General features: G+C 51.9%; 1 protein-coding gene across 5 annotated transcripts in view; it reads right to left on the reverse strand.

The window, feature by feature from the left end:
• The window catches only part of POLRMT (RNA polymerase mitochondrial), a 44,553-nt gene that overhangs the window by 13,432 nt on the left and 13,744 nt on the right, over window positions 1-17,377 (reverse strand). For all 5 annotated transcript variants that reach the window (XM_073324547.2, XM_073324545.2, XM_073324546.2 and 2 more), the window contains 8 exons: window positions 14,340-14,470; window positions 8,370-8,556; window positions 7,253-7,402; window positions 6,254-6,415; window positions 5,699-5,869; window positions 4,366-4,599; window positions 1,203-1,991; window positions 46-168 (listed from right to left, as the gene is read on the reverse strand). In XM_073324547.2, the coding sequence (XP_073180648.1) occupies window positions 46-168; window positions 1,203-1,991; window positions 4,366-4,599; window positions 5,699-5,869; window positions 6,254-6,415; window positions 7,253-7,402; window positions 8,370-8,556; window positions 14,340-14,470 (1,947 nt within the window). The remainder of the gene's footprint in view (window positions 1-45; window positions 169-1,202; window positions 1,992-4,365; window positions 4,600-5,698; window positions 5,870-6,253; window positions 6,416-7,252; window positions 7,403-8,369; window positions 8,557-14,339; window positions 14,471-17,377) is intronic.

Raw genomic sequence — 17,377 nt, forward strand, 5'->3', positions numbered from 1 at the left:
CCCATGCAGGAGGAATCCAACAGTCACAGTCATGGGGCCCCTTACCTGATGAATGGGGAAGTGCGAGATGTAGGCTGTGGGGTCTGGTGATCTCAAAGCCTTGGCTATCTCCATGCAGCACGCCAAGGCCTGCCAGGGTTCATCGGTGTCCATCCACCACTTCCTGCCCTGGGCAGAGGGACAGGAGGGGAGGGAAGAGCATCTCAGCACTAGAGCAGAAGAGTCCCTGGGTACTGAACTGCGTCAGAACCAGGGGCCACTGACCTGAGGCACAACCTCCGGCAAGTCGCTCCAGCCCTCGGCGGGCTAGTCTACTCTAGAAAAGGTTTGCCGGTACAGCTGTATCAGCAGCACCTCCTAGCGGAAACGCAGCTTCTAGCAGCAAAAACGGGCTTTGCTGGTAGACCGTATTCCGGCTCCCCAAACGAAACAGGCAGTACCACCTTTTGCCGGTATAACCGCATTGACACGAAGGCTTTTGCCAGTATAAAAATGTTGCCGATCACACCCCTAACTAACACTATTATACCAGCAAAAGTTTCTAGTGTAGACCTGGTCTCAGCCTCAGTATCCCTCTTCAACCCTTCCTGTTGCCTGTATTTAGATTGGAAGAGCTTCAGGGCAGTGCCTGTCTCTCACTAGGCCTAGCAAAATCTGGACTGGGACCCCAGGGTGCTACTGGAATATTAATAAAGCCACCCAGGGTGGGCAGGCACCCACCGGCTACCACTTTGGGCACAGGTCAAGATCCTCTCTCACAGGATCCCGAGGCCACGTCTATATTAGGGGCGCTTTGCCAGGGTAGCGATGCCACATACAATACCAGCCAAGCGCTCCTAGTGCGAACACAGCTTCTACCAGCAAACCTGCACTACTGCCAGCAGAGTTTATTCCAGCCCCACTGAGCGAAACAAGCTACCCCAGTAACAGCACAGATCTGCCGGTATAACTGTGTCTACACTGGGGCTTTTGTGGGCACAGCTGGGTTGGTCAGGAAATCACAGCTCTTTGCACCTCTGACCGACGCAGCTCTGCCCGCACAAGCTTGTAATGTGGACCTGAGCTGAGAGCAGCCTCGAGAGGTCCTGGATTCCAGGCTACCGCTTTATCGCTTAGCTCCTGATGCCTCTCCCTGAGGGCTAGCAGTGCCAGGCTTGTTCTGGGCTCCCTCTAAAGCCAGAGAGACCACCCCGGCTACATACCGTCAGGGGGTTGTCAGCAGAGTCCAGGATCAACTCCATTATCTCGTTGGCATAGGCCAGCCTCTCCCGCAGAGAGTTCTTCTTCTTCAGCCCCGTCAGGTTAATAAGGTGGATCTTGAGCCAGTCAAGGCCACGCGCCCCCAGTGGCTTTCCCTCCGCGAACAGCAGAATGGCCCGGGTGATGTCGCTGCCCAAGTGGTTGAAGTAGGGCGGGCAGGGGTAGGTCCTGCCCCGGAAGTCCATGTTGTGGGGGAACCAGAACACCTTATCCCTCATGTGGTTGGCTATGGAGAGCTTGTAGAGGGCGTCCATCCGCAGGCTGTACATTTCCGCCGTCTTCTTCCTGCACTGCGTCAGCTCACGTTTCAGGGATGACTTGCTCCAGGGAGTGCTGGGCCCCATGTGGAGGGCCATGGATGGATTGGGGGCCTCCGACATGGGCGGTGGGACGTCCAGCTTCTCACTGCCCTTGGCGTTGAAGATGGAGATGATGATATCCAGCACGGGCTGGTTGATCTTCCAGGGGCAGTTGCCCAGCTGGTTCAAGGCATCCAGGACTGAGTGCAGGTTGCTGCGAGGACACTCCTCCAGCAGGAGCTGGTGCTGGATGGCCCCCTCCACGCAGCGCATCAGCTTGGTGGGGAGGAGGATGTAGGCCCCGAAGTGTGGCGAGGTCCATGGCAGCGGGGGGCACAGCATGGGCATGACAAAGGAGTCGAAAGTCAATGTGGTCTCGGCAGCATTTGACAGGATCTGGGTGAGGATCGGATGGGGCTTTATAAACCCGATCTGGGGGGGTAGAATTAAAGAAGGGTGAAGCTCTGCGGGGAGACAGGGAGCGACACAGGAGGCTACAACTCCCTTCAGACTGGGTTCAAAGAGAGTCCAGGCAGGCAGCACAATGCAAAGTTATTGTAACGCTGCATTGCGGCTTCACTTCGCTCGCTGCTGGGAAAAGGGGCCTCTCACCCCAGCGCCCCCGTTTCGGAGCCAGACAAACTGACAGACTCTAGTTCATTCAACCTACATGGCTGCCCTAAACCTGCTGATCCATTTAACCCACAGCACATGAGCAAGGATCACAGCTACGCGGGAGTGGGGCTGCAGGAGCAGAAGCTGCTGAACACCCTGGAGCTGGCGAGGCCAAGACGGGTGTCCCAGCTGGAGCGGGTCTGGGTGTCTGAACCGTGGGGGGCAGTTTATGACCCTCTGTCCTTCTGGGGAGGCTGTGGGGTGTGCCAGGAACTGAATAGGGGGGAGGGAAGGAAGAGGAGGAAGTTTTTTGGTTAGTGGAACAGAGCATGCATGCAAGTCACACAATGGGCACACACACACGTCAGGGCAGCTGGGAAGAGGAAGGAAAGGAACTAGAACTAAGATGACATGTGCCTGACCATAGCCCTTTGCTGGTATGAGGCATTCCAGACTGAGGTGTCGCTGGAGGAGGTCTTGGAACAAACTGATAAATTAAAAAATAATAAGTCACCAGGACCAGATGGGATTCACCCAAGAGCCCTGAAGGAACTCAAACATGAAATTGCAGAACTACTAACTGCGTTATGTAACCTATCATTTAAATCAGCTTCTGTACCCAATGCCTGGAGGATAGCTAATGTGACGTCAATTGTTTTAAAAGGTTCCAGAGACGATCCTGGCACTGACAGGCCGGTAAGCCTGACTTCAGGGAAATTGGATGAAACTATAGTAAAGAACAGAGAAATAGATGAACATGATTTGTTGGGGAAGAGTCAACATGTTTTTTGTAAAGGAAAATCATGCCTCACCAATCTATTCGAATTCTTTGAGGAGGTCAACAAATATGTGGACAAGGGTGATACAGTGTATTTAAGAGACTTTCAGAGAGTAAGCAGTCATGGGATAAGAGGGAAGGTCCCTCTCATGGATCAGTAACTGGTTAAAAGATGGGAAACAGAGGGTAGGAATAAATGGTCAGTTTCAGAATGGAGAGAGGTAAGTAGTGGGGTTCCCCAGGGGTCTGTCCTGGAACCAGTACTGTTCAACATATTCCTAAAACATCTGGAAAGAGGGGTAAACAGTGAGGTGGTAAAATTACTCAAGATAGTCAAGTCCAAAGCTGATTGGGAGATCCCTTTGTAACTCTTCAGAAAACTGGGTGACTGGGTAACAAAATGGCAGATGAAATTCAATATTGATTAATGCATATTGGAAAACATAATCCCAACTGCACACACAAAATGATGGGGTCTAAATTCGCTGTGACCACTCAAGAAAGAGATCTAGGAGTCACCGTGGATAGTTCTCTGAAAACATCTGCTCAGTGTGCAGTGGTAGTCAAAAACACTAACAGAACGTTAGGAACCATTAGGAAAGGGATAGAGAACAAGACAGAAAATATAATGCCTCTATATAAATCCATGGTTCGCCAATTCCTTGAATTCTGTGCGCAGATTTCAAAAAAAGATATATTGGAATTGGAAAAGATACAGAGAAGGGCAACAAAAATGATTAGGGGTATGGAACAGCTTCTGTATGAGAAGAGATTAAAAAGACGGGGACTTTTCAGCTTGGAAAAGAAATGACTAAGGGGAGATATGATAGAGGTCTAATAAAATCTTGACTGATGTGGAGAAAGTGAATAAGGAAACATTACTTACTCCTTCACATAACACAAGAACCAGGGGTCACCCAATGAAATTAATAGGCAGCAGGTTTAAAACAAACAAAAGAAGTTTTTCTTCACACGACGCACAGTCAACCTGTGGAACTCCTTGCCAGAGGATGCTGTGAAGGCCAAAACTATAACAGGGTTAAAAAAAGAACTAGATAATTTCATGGAGAAGTCCATCAACAGGTATTAGTAAGGATGGGCAGGGATGTAACACCCTGCTCTGAGCGTCCCTAGCCACTGTTTGCCAGGAGTGGATGACAGGGGATGGATCACTTGATGGTTGCCTCTTCATTCCCTCTGAAGCACCTGGCATTGGATACTGGGCTAGATGGACCATTGGTCTGACCCAGTATGGCTGTTCTTATGTTCAGTTTAATAGCGATGCCTCCCCAGAGGGATGGGGGGACCACACCTGGCGCTGGCAGAAGGCCAGACCTGATGATCTAGCAGGTTTGTTCTGATGGAGGGTCCAGATGCCTGGTTACAGACCCCTCCCCGCCCCGGGGCCCTTACCTGCCGGCTGCTGCGGAAGGAGTAGACGTGATACAGGACAGGGATGAGTTTCACCTCCAAGCTGGGGTTCAGGATGTTGCTCTGCACCTTGATCACTTGCACGAGGAGCTCCACCATGTGAGTGCCCAGCTGCACCATCAGGATGTGAGGCCAGGTGCAGTCCTTGCTGAGCAGGGAGGACCCCGAGCTAGCCTCCAGCTTCTCCCAGTACTCCCGTGGCAGGTAACTATCCAGCTGAGGAAGTAGGAGGAAAACAGCCCAGCGTGAGCAGCAATTATTTCTCTCGAGAGATTAATTGGGGCTGACTGAGCTGTCTGGAATTTGGGTCAGATTATCCTCTGGGCTGCCTCTAGGGACTGGGGCCTTCTGGAGAGGGGCAGCTGAGGACACGCGCTGTGTCTGCAAGCCATGCCGAGGAGCGTTCCTCCCCCTTCACACCCACAGGACAGCCATGCTGTGTGTAAATGTTAACAGGAGGGATAGCTGAGGAGCAAAAACACACAGGCATGGTCAGTGCAGACAGGAAAGGGGCCGCCTTCCTGCAAGCAGCTTCTGCCAGCCCACCTCCAGCAGGACCTGCAACGACACTCGCCTTTCCAGATCTGCACCTCCCACTCATATACATGGCTTGGAGAGCCAATTTCACCAGCAGCGCTTATGCTGTACAAACCCAGGGTCACTCCTGAGCCAGAGCAAGATCTAGCTTGGGCAATCAGTGCCCGAGCGACTCTTCCGACTCTGCCAGCACAGCTCATTCTGGGTGGGAAGAGTCTGGCAGGCACACCAGACAGGCTAGTGGTTTCGTTAGCTCTCGTGGCCTCTTCTCCGGAAAGTGCAGTTCCCGAGATGTCCTCCCAGGATACAAGCCCTGGACGTTTGCAGAAGCAGAGTCTGCCCTCCAGACCCCGCAGTCTCTGGGAGACAGCCTCCAACCTACCGAGTCCTAGGTCAAGGACTCCTCCAGCTCTCAGCTGTCGAGAGTCCTGCAGTGGGGAGCGTTAGTCTGACAGCAAACCCCAAAGCCTCTGGAAAATCCCGAACATCTTAGGTGTTGTGGGAGCAGTACTCAGGACACCAAAGCCTGACAAGCCTGCATCCTGCAGACAGAGACTCAGCCCTTTGCCCCCACAGGAAGCACTCTGCTGCCCAGGCTGCTTCCCCGCAAAGAGCTGCTTGCATTTACTGGGGCAGATCGCCTGGAGAGCCTGAGACAAGGCCCCGGGTCCAGGTCATGGAAGCTACATCTGCCCTTGTCTCTATCACACCCAGCCGCCACGGCCCACCAGCCTGGGGGACCCCTCACCCTTGGGGCAGGGAGCTAAGACAGGCCTACCTGGGCATCCTTCGCCAGCAGCTGGACGTACTCGTCATAGATCTTCCGGATCTTCTCCACCAGGCGGCTGCGCAATTTCTTCCGGACGGCATATTTGTTGTAGATCTTGGTGCCCAGCTCTTTAGCTAAAACCAGCAGGGACTCTCCTTGGGGAGGGAGGCTGGAGAGGCTCTGAAAAGGGGGAGGCAGCAAGGGTCTTAGGGGAGAAGGGCAAATCAATCAGGGCGTTAAAGGCACCACCCAGGCTCACTACAGCAAAGGGAGAGTGTGACAGACAAAAGGCAGCAGGACACAGCCAAGATCAGGGTGAAGGAGCAGCTGGGAGAGATCATGGGCTTGCTACTCAGCACATGGCGCAAACGTGGCCCTGATCTAATACCTAGTCCAGGCTCACAGCACAAGCTCTGATTCTGCAGGCCCAGATGCAAATTCCCCCATGACAGTGCCCCACGGCACAGCTGCAAGCCTGATTCATCGGCCACGGGGGCACTCAGTGGCATCGAGACTCTTCTGTTCCTGCACAGTGGCCTAATGGGGCCGGGGAAGGCGTCTTACCTGCAGCATGATGTCCACGTACTCCTCGTCCTCCAGCAAGCACAGGTAGGGATAGAGGCTCATCTGCCAGGACCTCCTGTTCGCCATGTGGATCTTAGACTCCCGCAGGGTCTGGAGGAGGGACTTCCGCCACTCAGAGCGCAGCGTGGTCAACAGCTCCCGCTGCACACAGGCAAACAAGGCGGTCAGCTGCTCGGCGATCGCACGGTGAGAGCGCAGAGGCAGGTGTGGGCTAACAGAGGGCACAGGAGTTTGCCGGTGGGCTTCCCCATTCCACTGGTCTCTAGAGATCCACACCAGGCTCTCACCCCCTTTCCAAGTATCAGGGCCAGAACTTCGCTGCCACCTCCTCTCTCTCACTGCCTGCCTCTGGCTACGTTTTCTCTAATTCTCTTGTCCTCCAATGCAACCACCAGCAGCTCCATAGAGTCAGCGAGTTGAGGAAGCGTTTCCCCGAATGCACCAGCAGGGGGCACTCCCCAAGCAAAGGGATCCTCCAGCCTTCAATCTCTGCATTCTCTCAGCTGGGCATTCTGTTTACACAGTGCACAGAACAGCTTCGACTCCCCTATCCCTAGGGCATCAGTTATTGCATGGAACACCCACAGATAATCCAGAGCGAGCCATTCACAAACCCAACCTAGTGGAGCAGGGGGTTACACCCGGGGGGGATGTAGTCCCCTGCTTGTTTTTAGTGAGGTTCTTTAGCTTTGAATTGTGGGTATTTACTGACTTTCCAGTATTGCTGTATACCCCAGCACGGTTTGGGCTTAAGGCTCCAGCAGCACTTCGCTGGATAGCCAGGGATCTCCAGCCACAAGGCTCACGCTGATCGCCTAGTCTGACCTCCTGCATAACACCCCCAACGATTCCCACATGCAGCTGGCCGAGCCAGAGGCACGTCTTCTACAGAGCAACCCGAACTCCGATTACAACCCTTGCTCTAAGAGGGGGGCAAGGACAACGCCTGCGTTAGCTCCACCGAGCGCCAGGCTTTACCGCTTTGATGGCTTGCTCCGTCAGGGGCTTGGCCGACTCCACAGAGCTGATGGTTATGGTGTTGGAAGCCTCCATCTCCAGCTGATGCTGGAAGCGTTCCCGCAGCTCGCGCACCGAGAAGTCCAGCTTGGGGTAGGAGACCGGCTTTTCCTGCAGGAAGACAGAGGTGGTGAGTGCTTGGATTCAGGTACAGCGCGTTCGGGTGCTTCCGTCACTCAGCGGCTGGACGCTCCCAGGTGTAAATAGTTCCCTCATTTACAGACCTGAGGCACAGAGACCCCTAGTGACTTGTGGCAGAGCAAGGCACTAAATCCTGGTCCCAGGCTAGCACCCACACAGCCTCCTCAGCAGGGCTGATAGCGAGATGAGGGTCATCATTAGCCACTCCTGTCAATTATGAATCCCAACCTCATGAGCAGAACAAGGGAGCTGCCAGGGGGCTGGCCCCACGCAGCCTCTCCCCTTTCCGTGCGCTTGGCCAAACTAGAAGAGACCCTGTATGAAAATGCTGCGATTGATTGATGGCTACACAGAGGCTGCAGTCATATGTCATGCTTCCATGCCTTTGCCAGCTTTATTTCCAGCAACGAGGTAGCACCCTACACACCTGGCGTGGGCACAACTCCCAGCTGTTTTGGGCAGTGGATTCCCCCCCTCCTAAGACATAAGGCCCCATTTTCCATGGCTCTCAACCTAGGCACCTTGGGAGCCAAACCGCCAGCTAGCAGACATGCAGGAGGGACCAAACCCCAGCTCTTAGCATGGCAGAATGGGACTGATCACAGGATTAGGAGCCAGGAATATGAGAATTCTCATCCCAGTTCTGACACAGGCCTCCCTCTCTGGCCTTGGCCAAGTCACTTATACTCCCAGCTCCTTTCTCCCCATCTCTAAAGCTGGCTCTGCCTCTCGGGGATGCTGGAAGGACTCATGTGTGTGTGCTCAGTGCCATTCACACTGCTGGTTCACTCAAGGGGCTCGTGGTCCGTGCAACCAGTTCTGTGACAATCACCCCAATAACAAGGGCTCCGTGCCCCAAATAGCCTATCCCAAGGAGGGAAAGTGTCATTAGCCCTGCAGGATCCCCGGGCACGGGCGCCCAGCAGCCCCTCTTTACCTTGGAGTAGAAATCCCGGAGCAAAGGAGAAGTGCAGATTTCTGAGTGGGGCAGAGACAGCGGCTGAAAGTTGGGCTTGATTATCCTGACAGCCTTCAGCACCATCTCCCGCTCATCCTCCTCGTAGACCGTGTCTTTGAAGAGCTCGTCCAGGTGGAAACCATCCTCTTCCAGCTGCTGCACACATCTGGGGAGATAGGTATGGATCAGCACGGGGGACAGAGGAGAGGGAGGGAATATCTACCCAGGAAAAGGATAAATGTTTAGGTACGGGACAAGTGATGGTACAAACAGGGAACCAGAGACTAAGCAAGATGCACACCAGAGAGAAGAAAGGAACCGGGTGGATCAGAGCAAGTCCCACCTTGGGGAGCCCCAGTGGAACAGTCCCTCTGGACCAGGTCTGCTGTAGCCTCTCCTCCTCCCAAGCACAATCAGGGGTCAGCCAGCACAACGGGAGACACTGGCCACCGAGAAATGCAGACACCTACCGAGACAGGGCACTGGAGCTGGAACCTCTCTGTCACTTGCTACCAGGCTTGCAGCTGCCACGCTGCCCAGACCTACAGACCAGGGGCAGGAGCTGACAGGCTTTTGAGGGCAGCTACATAGAATGGGTTTGACGCACTGCCTGGCCAGAAGAGGGGGGCGGCTTTGCTGACACAGTAATCCCTTGCCCTTCTCTCATGCCACCCCAGACAGCTGGCTCTATCCCATGCACCCCTCTGCCCTTTCCAAAGGCCTCCGAACTCCCAAGTGAACCAGGAAGCCTCACGCCACAGACACCCCGTCCCAATGATCTGTGCTGCAGTGCCCCAGCCATGGGCTCTTTGGGGCAGGGCCTCAGCTTGGCTGGCCAGTGCCAGCTCCCCCAGGCAGCGCCGGCGTAGTCCACGGGGAGCCTTTCAAACGGGACCTGCAAAATGCCTTCAGTTAACAGAGGGAGCGGGAGCCAAAGAGGGTTTGAAATGAACTAGTTTCTATTGTGCAACCCATGGGAGACTGTCCCAGGGGTTCTCAGCCTGGGAGAGGTGGGGTCAGGACCAGGCACTGCGGGGGATCATGACCCCCTGGTCTTACCCATGCAGCTAAATGGGAGGGGGGCGGGGGCTGGCTAAATGCCAGCTGAACGACAGACAGGTCTCAGAGTGGATAGGGCCTTCTATGAAGAGACAACTGGCTCTGGATGAGGGAAAAGCGGTGGACATGTTGTTCCTTGACTTTAGCAAAGCTTTTGACACGGTCTCCCACAGTATTCTTGCCAGCAAGTTAAAGTAGTATGGGCTGGATGAATGGACTGTAAGGTGGATAGAAAGTTGGCTAGATTGTCGGGCTCAACGGGTAGCGATCAATGGCTCCATGTCTAATTGGCAGCCGGTATCAAGTGGAGTGCCCCAAGGGTTGGTCCTGGGGCCGATTTTGTTCAATATCTTCATAAATGATCTGGAGGATGGTGTGGATTGCACCCTCAGCAAGTTTGCAGATGACACTAAACTGGGAGGAGCGGTAGATATGCTGGAGGGTAGGGATAGGATACAGAGGGACCTAGACAAATTAGAGGATTGGGCCAAAAGAAATCTGATAAGGTTCAACAAGGACAAGTGCAGAGTCCTGCACTTAGGACGGAAGAATCCCATGCACCGCTACAGACTAGGGACCGAATGGCTCGGCAGCAGTTCTGCAGAAAAGGACCTAGGGGTGACAGTGGACGAGAAGTTGGATATGAGTCAACAGTGCACCCTTGTTGCCAAGAAGGCCAATGGCATTTTGGGATGTATAAGTAGGGGCATTGCCAGCAGATCGAGGGACGTGATCGTTCCCCTCTATTCGACATTGGTGAGGCCTCATCTGGAGTACTGTGTCCAGTTTTGGGCCCCACGCAACAAGAAGGATGTGGAAAAATTGGAAAGCATCCAGCGGAGGGCAACAAAAATGATTAGGGGTCTGGAACACATGACTTATGAGGAGAGGCTGAGGGAACTGGGATTGTTTAGTCTGCGGAAGAGAAGAATGAGGGGGGATTTGATAGCTGCTTTCAACTACCTGAAAGGGGGTTCCAAAGAGGATGGATCTAGACTGTTCTCAGTGGTAGCTGGTGACAGAACAAGGAGTAATGGTCTCAAGTTGCAGTGGGGGAGGTTTAGGTTGGACATTAGGAAACTTTTTCACTAAGAGGGCGGTGAAACACTGGAATGTGTTACCTAGGGAGGTGGTGGAATCTCCTTCCTTAGAAGTTTTTAAGGTCAGGCTTGACAAAGCCCTGGCTGGGATGATTTAGTTGGGGATTGGTCCTGCTTTGAGCAGAGGGTTGGACTAGATGACCTCCTGAGGTCCCTTCCAACCCTGATATTCTATGATTCTATGACATCCATTACTGTCCCTGCTCTGCATCCACCCTAACCTTCATGTTCCATGCGTGAAGAGCTGAGCAGAGAGACCTAGCTCCTACGGCGAAGCTTCGGGATGCTGCCTGGAAATACGAAGGCCTGATTGCCATGCATGGGGCTTCGTCCCTGCAGCAGGACCCACCGCCCTTGCCAAGCACATTCCAGCTCTGCTGTGTTGGTTTACCCAGCACTGTCCACAAGGCACTTTGGAAACCTATGAGGGGTCAAACCTTGAGAGGTGCCCCACACCTACAATCCCACTGGCCCAGGATTCAGCCCTACGTAAGTGAAGAGATACATCACCAATTACTGAAATCCAGCTGCTGTGTTGGGGCACGGCAATTGTTTAACGGCATACAGCAGCCTAGCACAAGAGGTGGACAGTGGATCTGAAGCCAGGCAGAGGCACAGCTCATGTACCCATGTCGGAAATCGACTGGGGCTAACACACCTGCTCTGACCATTCAAGATCACACGAGCAGTCAGGTCCTGGGTTTTATGTCCCATCTGACAGGAGACCTCGCAAGCTGCAAAGCCAGGTGCCACTGGCTCCATGGGCAGCGCGTCTCCTAGTGAACTAGCACCATTTCCTGCAGCGCTCTGGATTTTTCTCGCAGGGTCTCCCAAGCAAGTCCTAACCCTGATTAGCCGGAGAGATGCAACGAAGTCACAGCCTGACCTAGTGGGGTTACAGGGCCAACTGCAAGCTTGGGAGGAGAGAGAACTGAAGCCCCAAAATCTCTAGGTCTCATCACCTCCAAACTCATGCATCCACCTGTCATTCTGAAGTAGCAGAGGCTGGAAAATGGAGTTAAAGGACCAAGGGCTTGAGTTGAATATGCCCCTTCCTCCCTTGGAGGATCCTTCTCCTACTCTAACAGCAAAGCAGGCAAATCCCACTGTTACCTTGGAGCCTGCTTCCAACACATGCCTCGTATCACATCTCGTCAGAGCTCGCTCCCAGCCACGCTGCAGACGGGTGGCATCTGGTAGAGGGCAGAGAGCGTGTAACTGAAGGATGGCAGTGGGACAGCTGTCAGTGTGACCGAGGGCCAGGGAATTTCAGCCTATTCCAAACCCATGAGGTTGGGTTGCAATGGAGTCATGAGATCAAAGGGGAGGGACAAAGGGAAGCTACTTGAATATCCATGTTGCAGCCCTAGGCTCAGCTCCTCCCATGCCTGTTAGAAGGGCAGAGGCAAGTGCTTGCATAGAGGGTGCTGAAAGGCAGCCTGCTCTGGGGTGGAAAGCAGCAGCCAACCAGCACACTGGATACTATTCTTTCATAAGCACCGTGGGATCTTTGATGCTCATGCAGAGCAGGTCGGACTGTGGGTTTACCATCGAGCTATCTGGACAATAGCCTGGGGGTGCTGTGGGCATAACTCAGGCCACCACAATACTGAATAAAAGCCAGCTGCTGCATAGACTTAAGGAGGCGAACCCAGTGGTTTGGGTTAGAACCATCTCCATTCCCGTGCTGCCATGCCTGGGGATTCTTCTGCAGCCACCCAGAGCCCTGGCATCAGAATCTCTCCCGTACACGGAGCCCTTCGGCTCCCAAGGTTAAACAGTCACTGCTGCTCATAGTAGCTACAATCCTGGAGTCTGAGAGCCACAATTTAAAGCCACCAAGATTTCTGGGACACCAGCAAGGCAGAGTGCAGACAAAGCTGCAGGCTCAGAGTGCCATCTGGTGGCCCCCCAAGCATTACACAGCACATGACAGGCAGGGAGATTTGTAGACAGCTGACCTTGAGCGAGGACAGGCAAGCTCATTGCAGAGGCTGATGAACGGTGGATGAATGGTGCTGCTGGGAGAACTGCGGCGTGTTCCCTGTCCTAACCTCAACTCTGACTGCAAGTGAAGCCAATCACCTGGAAAACTGAGGTCCTGCCTTGTCCTGTGAGAGCAGGAAAGATCCCAAGGCATTTTACATCAGCACCCTTTGCCAAAACTCCTCCCAGTGCAGCGTGTTGTGCACCTGGCTGCCACACTCCTCCCCAGAAGTGATTGCATTTCAGTGGCGCTGTACGTAAAGACTGTAGGCACTTTGGGATCCTCCATGATGGAAGATTTTACACCAGTGCAAGTCACTGTGACCTCTTTTCTCCAAAGCTGGCCAATAAACACCCCACTACAGCGAGTGATCCACAAAAGGTACACTGGAAATATCTAATTACTACCTGTATTACAGTAGCACCTAGGGCCCTGATCTTGGTTGGGGCTTCTATCACACTAGGCACCCTACAGACCCAGAGTTGAGACAGTCCCTGCCCCAAAGCGCTTACAGTCTAAATAGACAAGAGATGTTAGATGGAACAAGGCCATCCAGCAGCTCAGTGGTCGAGCTGGGAATAGAAGCCACGTCTCCAGTCCATTAAACTCTACCCATTAAACCACACAGTCCTGAATACAGGATGGTCCATTCTGAATCTTTTTTGGGGGGGAGAAGGAGGGGAAGGACATGCTCAGAGGCAAAGGGACATGCAAATGTTTTTATAGATTTGTGCAGGCAAGAAATCAACACAATTGAGCTCTGAACAGGTGACCCAGGACAAGTTAACAAGAGGCGTCTGCCACACGCAAGATGGCCAAGAACATACAGACTGCCATAAAGTCACTGAGTCACAAGAAGCATGCAAAGAGAACTGCAAGGAAGCTATCAACGGCCCCATTTTGAGGCAGGTGACAGACATCCCGCCACAGAAATTCACCTGGATTCAGACTCTTTTAATAAAAAAACACTATTTATTATTTTTAAGAGCTCTTTCGTGCTGCCTTGACTCATATCCAGTGCTTCCCACATACTAATTTTCAACCACGAATCCTTGTTAAGCCACGCCCGTCATCCCGAGGACTGATATCCTGGGGCTAACAACAGCTTCTGGCACCGATCCATAGCAACCAGGAGAAAGAGCACACAAATGCCATTGAGAGATGGTGGAGCAGCAACCGGGGGAGATGGCAGGGTCACCCTCACCTGCCGAGACATGGCTAACAAGAGACTTTAACTAGAGAAAGCCCTGGAGGAATGCACCTAGACAGACCCAGCAGGACAGCGGCTCATCCCAGAGGCAGAGGCTCTGAGTGGAGTCTACGGAGCTGCCCATGAATGCATGGAGGGCGGGAGATCCAGCTGTTTGCAGAGGCTCACTGCTTTCCAACCTCCCATCCCCCAGCAGCTCCAGAGAGACTGTTCCTAGCACGGACTAATACAGGGGCTTGAGATTTGTGTGCCTCCTTCTCTTGGCTCCCCTCCTGAGCACCTGCACAACGTCCCATCCCACTGCCACCGCGCTCTGCTTCCCGTTCAGTGCCGCACTGTGAGATACGGAGCTGCACGTCCCCCCGCGGCAGGTTGGGAGGACATGTCCCAGCCCGCCCATGCCCACTGGTTCAATGGGAACCCCACAGCACAGCTCGCTACAACCCCGAAATCTGCATTTCCACAGAGAAGGCAGGCCTCCCCCACTCATCCCACGCAGCTCCCCGAGCCGTTAGCGAGCCAGGGGAAGCAGTGGAAAAGGGAGAGGCAGTGTTGTTATTTACATAGCACGCCGGGCACACCCGGCCAGTTACCTTTGGATGACCGTGGCGGGGGCTCGAGCGCGGCCCAGGCACTCCAGAGCGGCTGCGTAGCAGCTGAGATTGGGCTTCAGGCCAGCTTCCTCCAGCATGAAGAAGAGCCGGCCAATCTGGTTCAAGGAGCCCTGAGAAGAGAAGGGAGAGGGATCAATTCAAGCTCCAAGCCCCTCCATTTCTCTTCCAGATTAAACCTGATTTGTTCTGAACCCAGGCACTGAATGGTTCCACCATCGAATGGCTCCGAGGGGCCCTGCATGAGCCAAGTGTGGTGGGTCTCAGACTAGTCCCAGTGGGCATTACAACTGGCAGCAACCCACAAACCACCATCCCAACTGGCCTCATTCTGGCCCCAGTGGTGACAGACTGAAAGGGCATTGGAGCCCCTGTTCCCCCTCACGCCTTCCAGTCCAGCCAGAGCTGAGACACATTGAGTGGCTGTGTGTGGGAGGCACGCAATCTGCCACTCCCCATGCTGTACCAGCACCAAGGACCCAGTCCCCACAGCTGGCAAGCCGCTCCTTCCCATCAGGGCTAAATTCCGGAACACTTCAACCTCTGTGGCCACTCAGTAAAAGACCTAAGGGTGCCGATTTTGCAACAGAAAAGCTTCAAAAACAGACTCCAACGAGAAACTGCTGAGCTTGAATTAATATGCGAACTAGATACCATTAACTTGGGTTTGAATAGAGACTGGGAGCGGCTGGGTCATTACACAGACTGAATCTATTTCCTTAAGTTACGTACCCTCACACCTTCTTGTCAACTGTCTAAACGACAGGTTTCAGAGTAGCAGCCGTGTTAGTCTGTATTCGCAAAAAGAAAAGGAGGACTTGTGGCACCTTAGAGACTAACCAATTTATTTGAGCATAAGCTTTCGTGAGCTACAGCTCACTTCATCCGATGCATCCGATGAAGTGAGCTGTAGCTCACGAAAGCTTATGCTCAAATAAATTGGTTCGTCTCTAAGGTGCCACAAGTCCTCCTTTTCTTTCACTTAAGGTGAGCTATTACCAGCAGGAGAGCGGGGGGGGGGGGGGGGGTGATAATCAAGGTGGGCCATTTCCAGGAGTTGACAAGAACATCTGAGGAACAGTGGGCTGGGGGGGGGGGTAAACATGGGGAAATAGTTTTACTTTGTGTAATGACCCATCCACTCCCAGTCTCTATTCAAGCCTAAGTTAATTGTGTCCAGTTTGCAAATTAATTCCAATTCAGCAGTCTCTCATTGGAGTCTGTTGAATTTTTTTGATTTTGCTATTTAAATTGTTTTCTTTTTAAAAATAAACCTGTTTAAAATTAAATCTGAATTTAATACAAAATATGTTAAGGCCTGAACTTATTATAATCTCTTAAAATATTTAAATAGGAAATAAATATGCTAAATCCATGAGCCTCTATCAGAAATTTTGAGTGAAAGGCTGCTTTTCTATATAAAGAAAAAAGTAGGGGGGAAACATCTAACGTTTTTGGTCAAGCTTTAAAAATATGGCACAATAAGTCATATCCTGTATTAAGGGCTTGTTTTGTTTAATGAAAATAAATTTGATATGCTGTTGTGTGTGTTTAATTAAATTTCAGTTATCATCCTAATGCAGCTTGACACAAATCATCAGCAAAAAGTTGATTATCTAGTAAATAAGCAATGGATCACTTTTCTAACATACTAAAAACATACAATTAATTAATAAGAATCTGAAAATATGTGATATAATTGATTAGATAAACGTATATCATTATAAGAAAAGGAGTACTTGTGGCACCTTAGAGACTAACCAATTTATTTGAGCATGAGCTTTCGTGAGCTACAGCTCACTTCATCAGATGTTTACCGTGGAAACTGCAGCAGACTTTATATACACACAGAAATCATGAAACAATACCTCCTCCCACCCCACTGTCCTGCTGGTAATAGCTTATCTAAAGTGATCAACAGGTGGGCCATTTCCAGCACAAATCCAGGTTTTCTCACCCTCCACCCCCCCACACAAATTCACTCTCCTGCTGGTGCTAGCCCATCCAAAGTGACAACTCTTTACATAATCAAGTCGGGCTATTTCCTGCATAGATCAAGGTTTTCTCACATCCCCCCCACCCCCATACACACACAAACTCACTCTCCTGCTGGTAATAGCTCATCTAAACTGACCATTCTCCAGGTTTAAATCCAAGTTAAACCAGAACATCTGGGGGGGGGGGGTAGGAAAAAACAAGAGGAAACAGGCTACCTTGCATAATGACTTAGCCACTCCCAGTCTCTATTTAAGCCTAAATTAATAGTATCCAATTTGCAAATGAATTCCAATTCAGCAGTTTCTCGCTGGAGTCTGGATTTGAAGTTTTTTTGTTTTAAGATAGCGACCTTCATGTCTGTGATTGCGTGACCAGAGAGATTGAAGTGTTCTCCGACTGGTTTATGAATGTTATAATTCTTGACATCTGATTTGTGTCCATTTATTCTTTTACGTAGAGACTGTCCAGTTTGACCAATGTACATGGCAGAGGGGCATTGCTGGCACATGATGGCATAGATCACATTGGTGGATGTGCAGGTGAACGAGCCTCTGATAGTGTGGCTGATGTTATTAGGCCCTGTGATGGTGTCCCCTGAATAGATATGTGGGCACAATTGGCAACGGGCTTTGTTGCAAGGATAAGTTCCTGGGTTAGTGGTTCTGTTGTGTGGTATGTGGTTGTTGGTGAGTATTTGCTTCAGGTTGCGGGGCTGTCTGTAGGCAAGGACTGGCCTGTCTCCCAAGACTTGTGAGAGTGTTGGGTCATCCTTTAGGATAGGTTGTAGATCCTTAATAATGCGTTGGAGGGGTTTTAGTTGGGGGCTGAAGGTGACGGCTAGTGGCGTTCTGTTATTTTCTTTGTTAGGCCTGTCCTGTAGTAGGTAACTTCTGGGAACTCTTCTGGCTCTATCAATCTGTTTCTTTACTATCTTTACTATCTTTAAGAAACAGATTGATAGAGCCAGAAGAGTTCCCAGAAGTTACCTACTACAGGACAGGCCTAACAAAGAAAATAACAGA

Source organism: Lepidochelys kempii, chromosome 25 (assembly GCF_965140285.1).
Source record: "Lepidochelys kempii isolate rLepKem1 chromosome 25, rLepKem1.hap1, whole genome shotgun sequence".
Taxonomy (NCBI): domain Eukaryota; kingdom Metazoa; phylum Chordata; order Testudines; family Cheloniidae; genus Lepidochelys; species Lepidochelys kempii.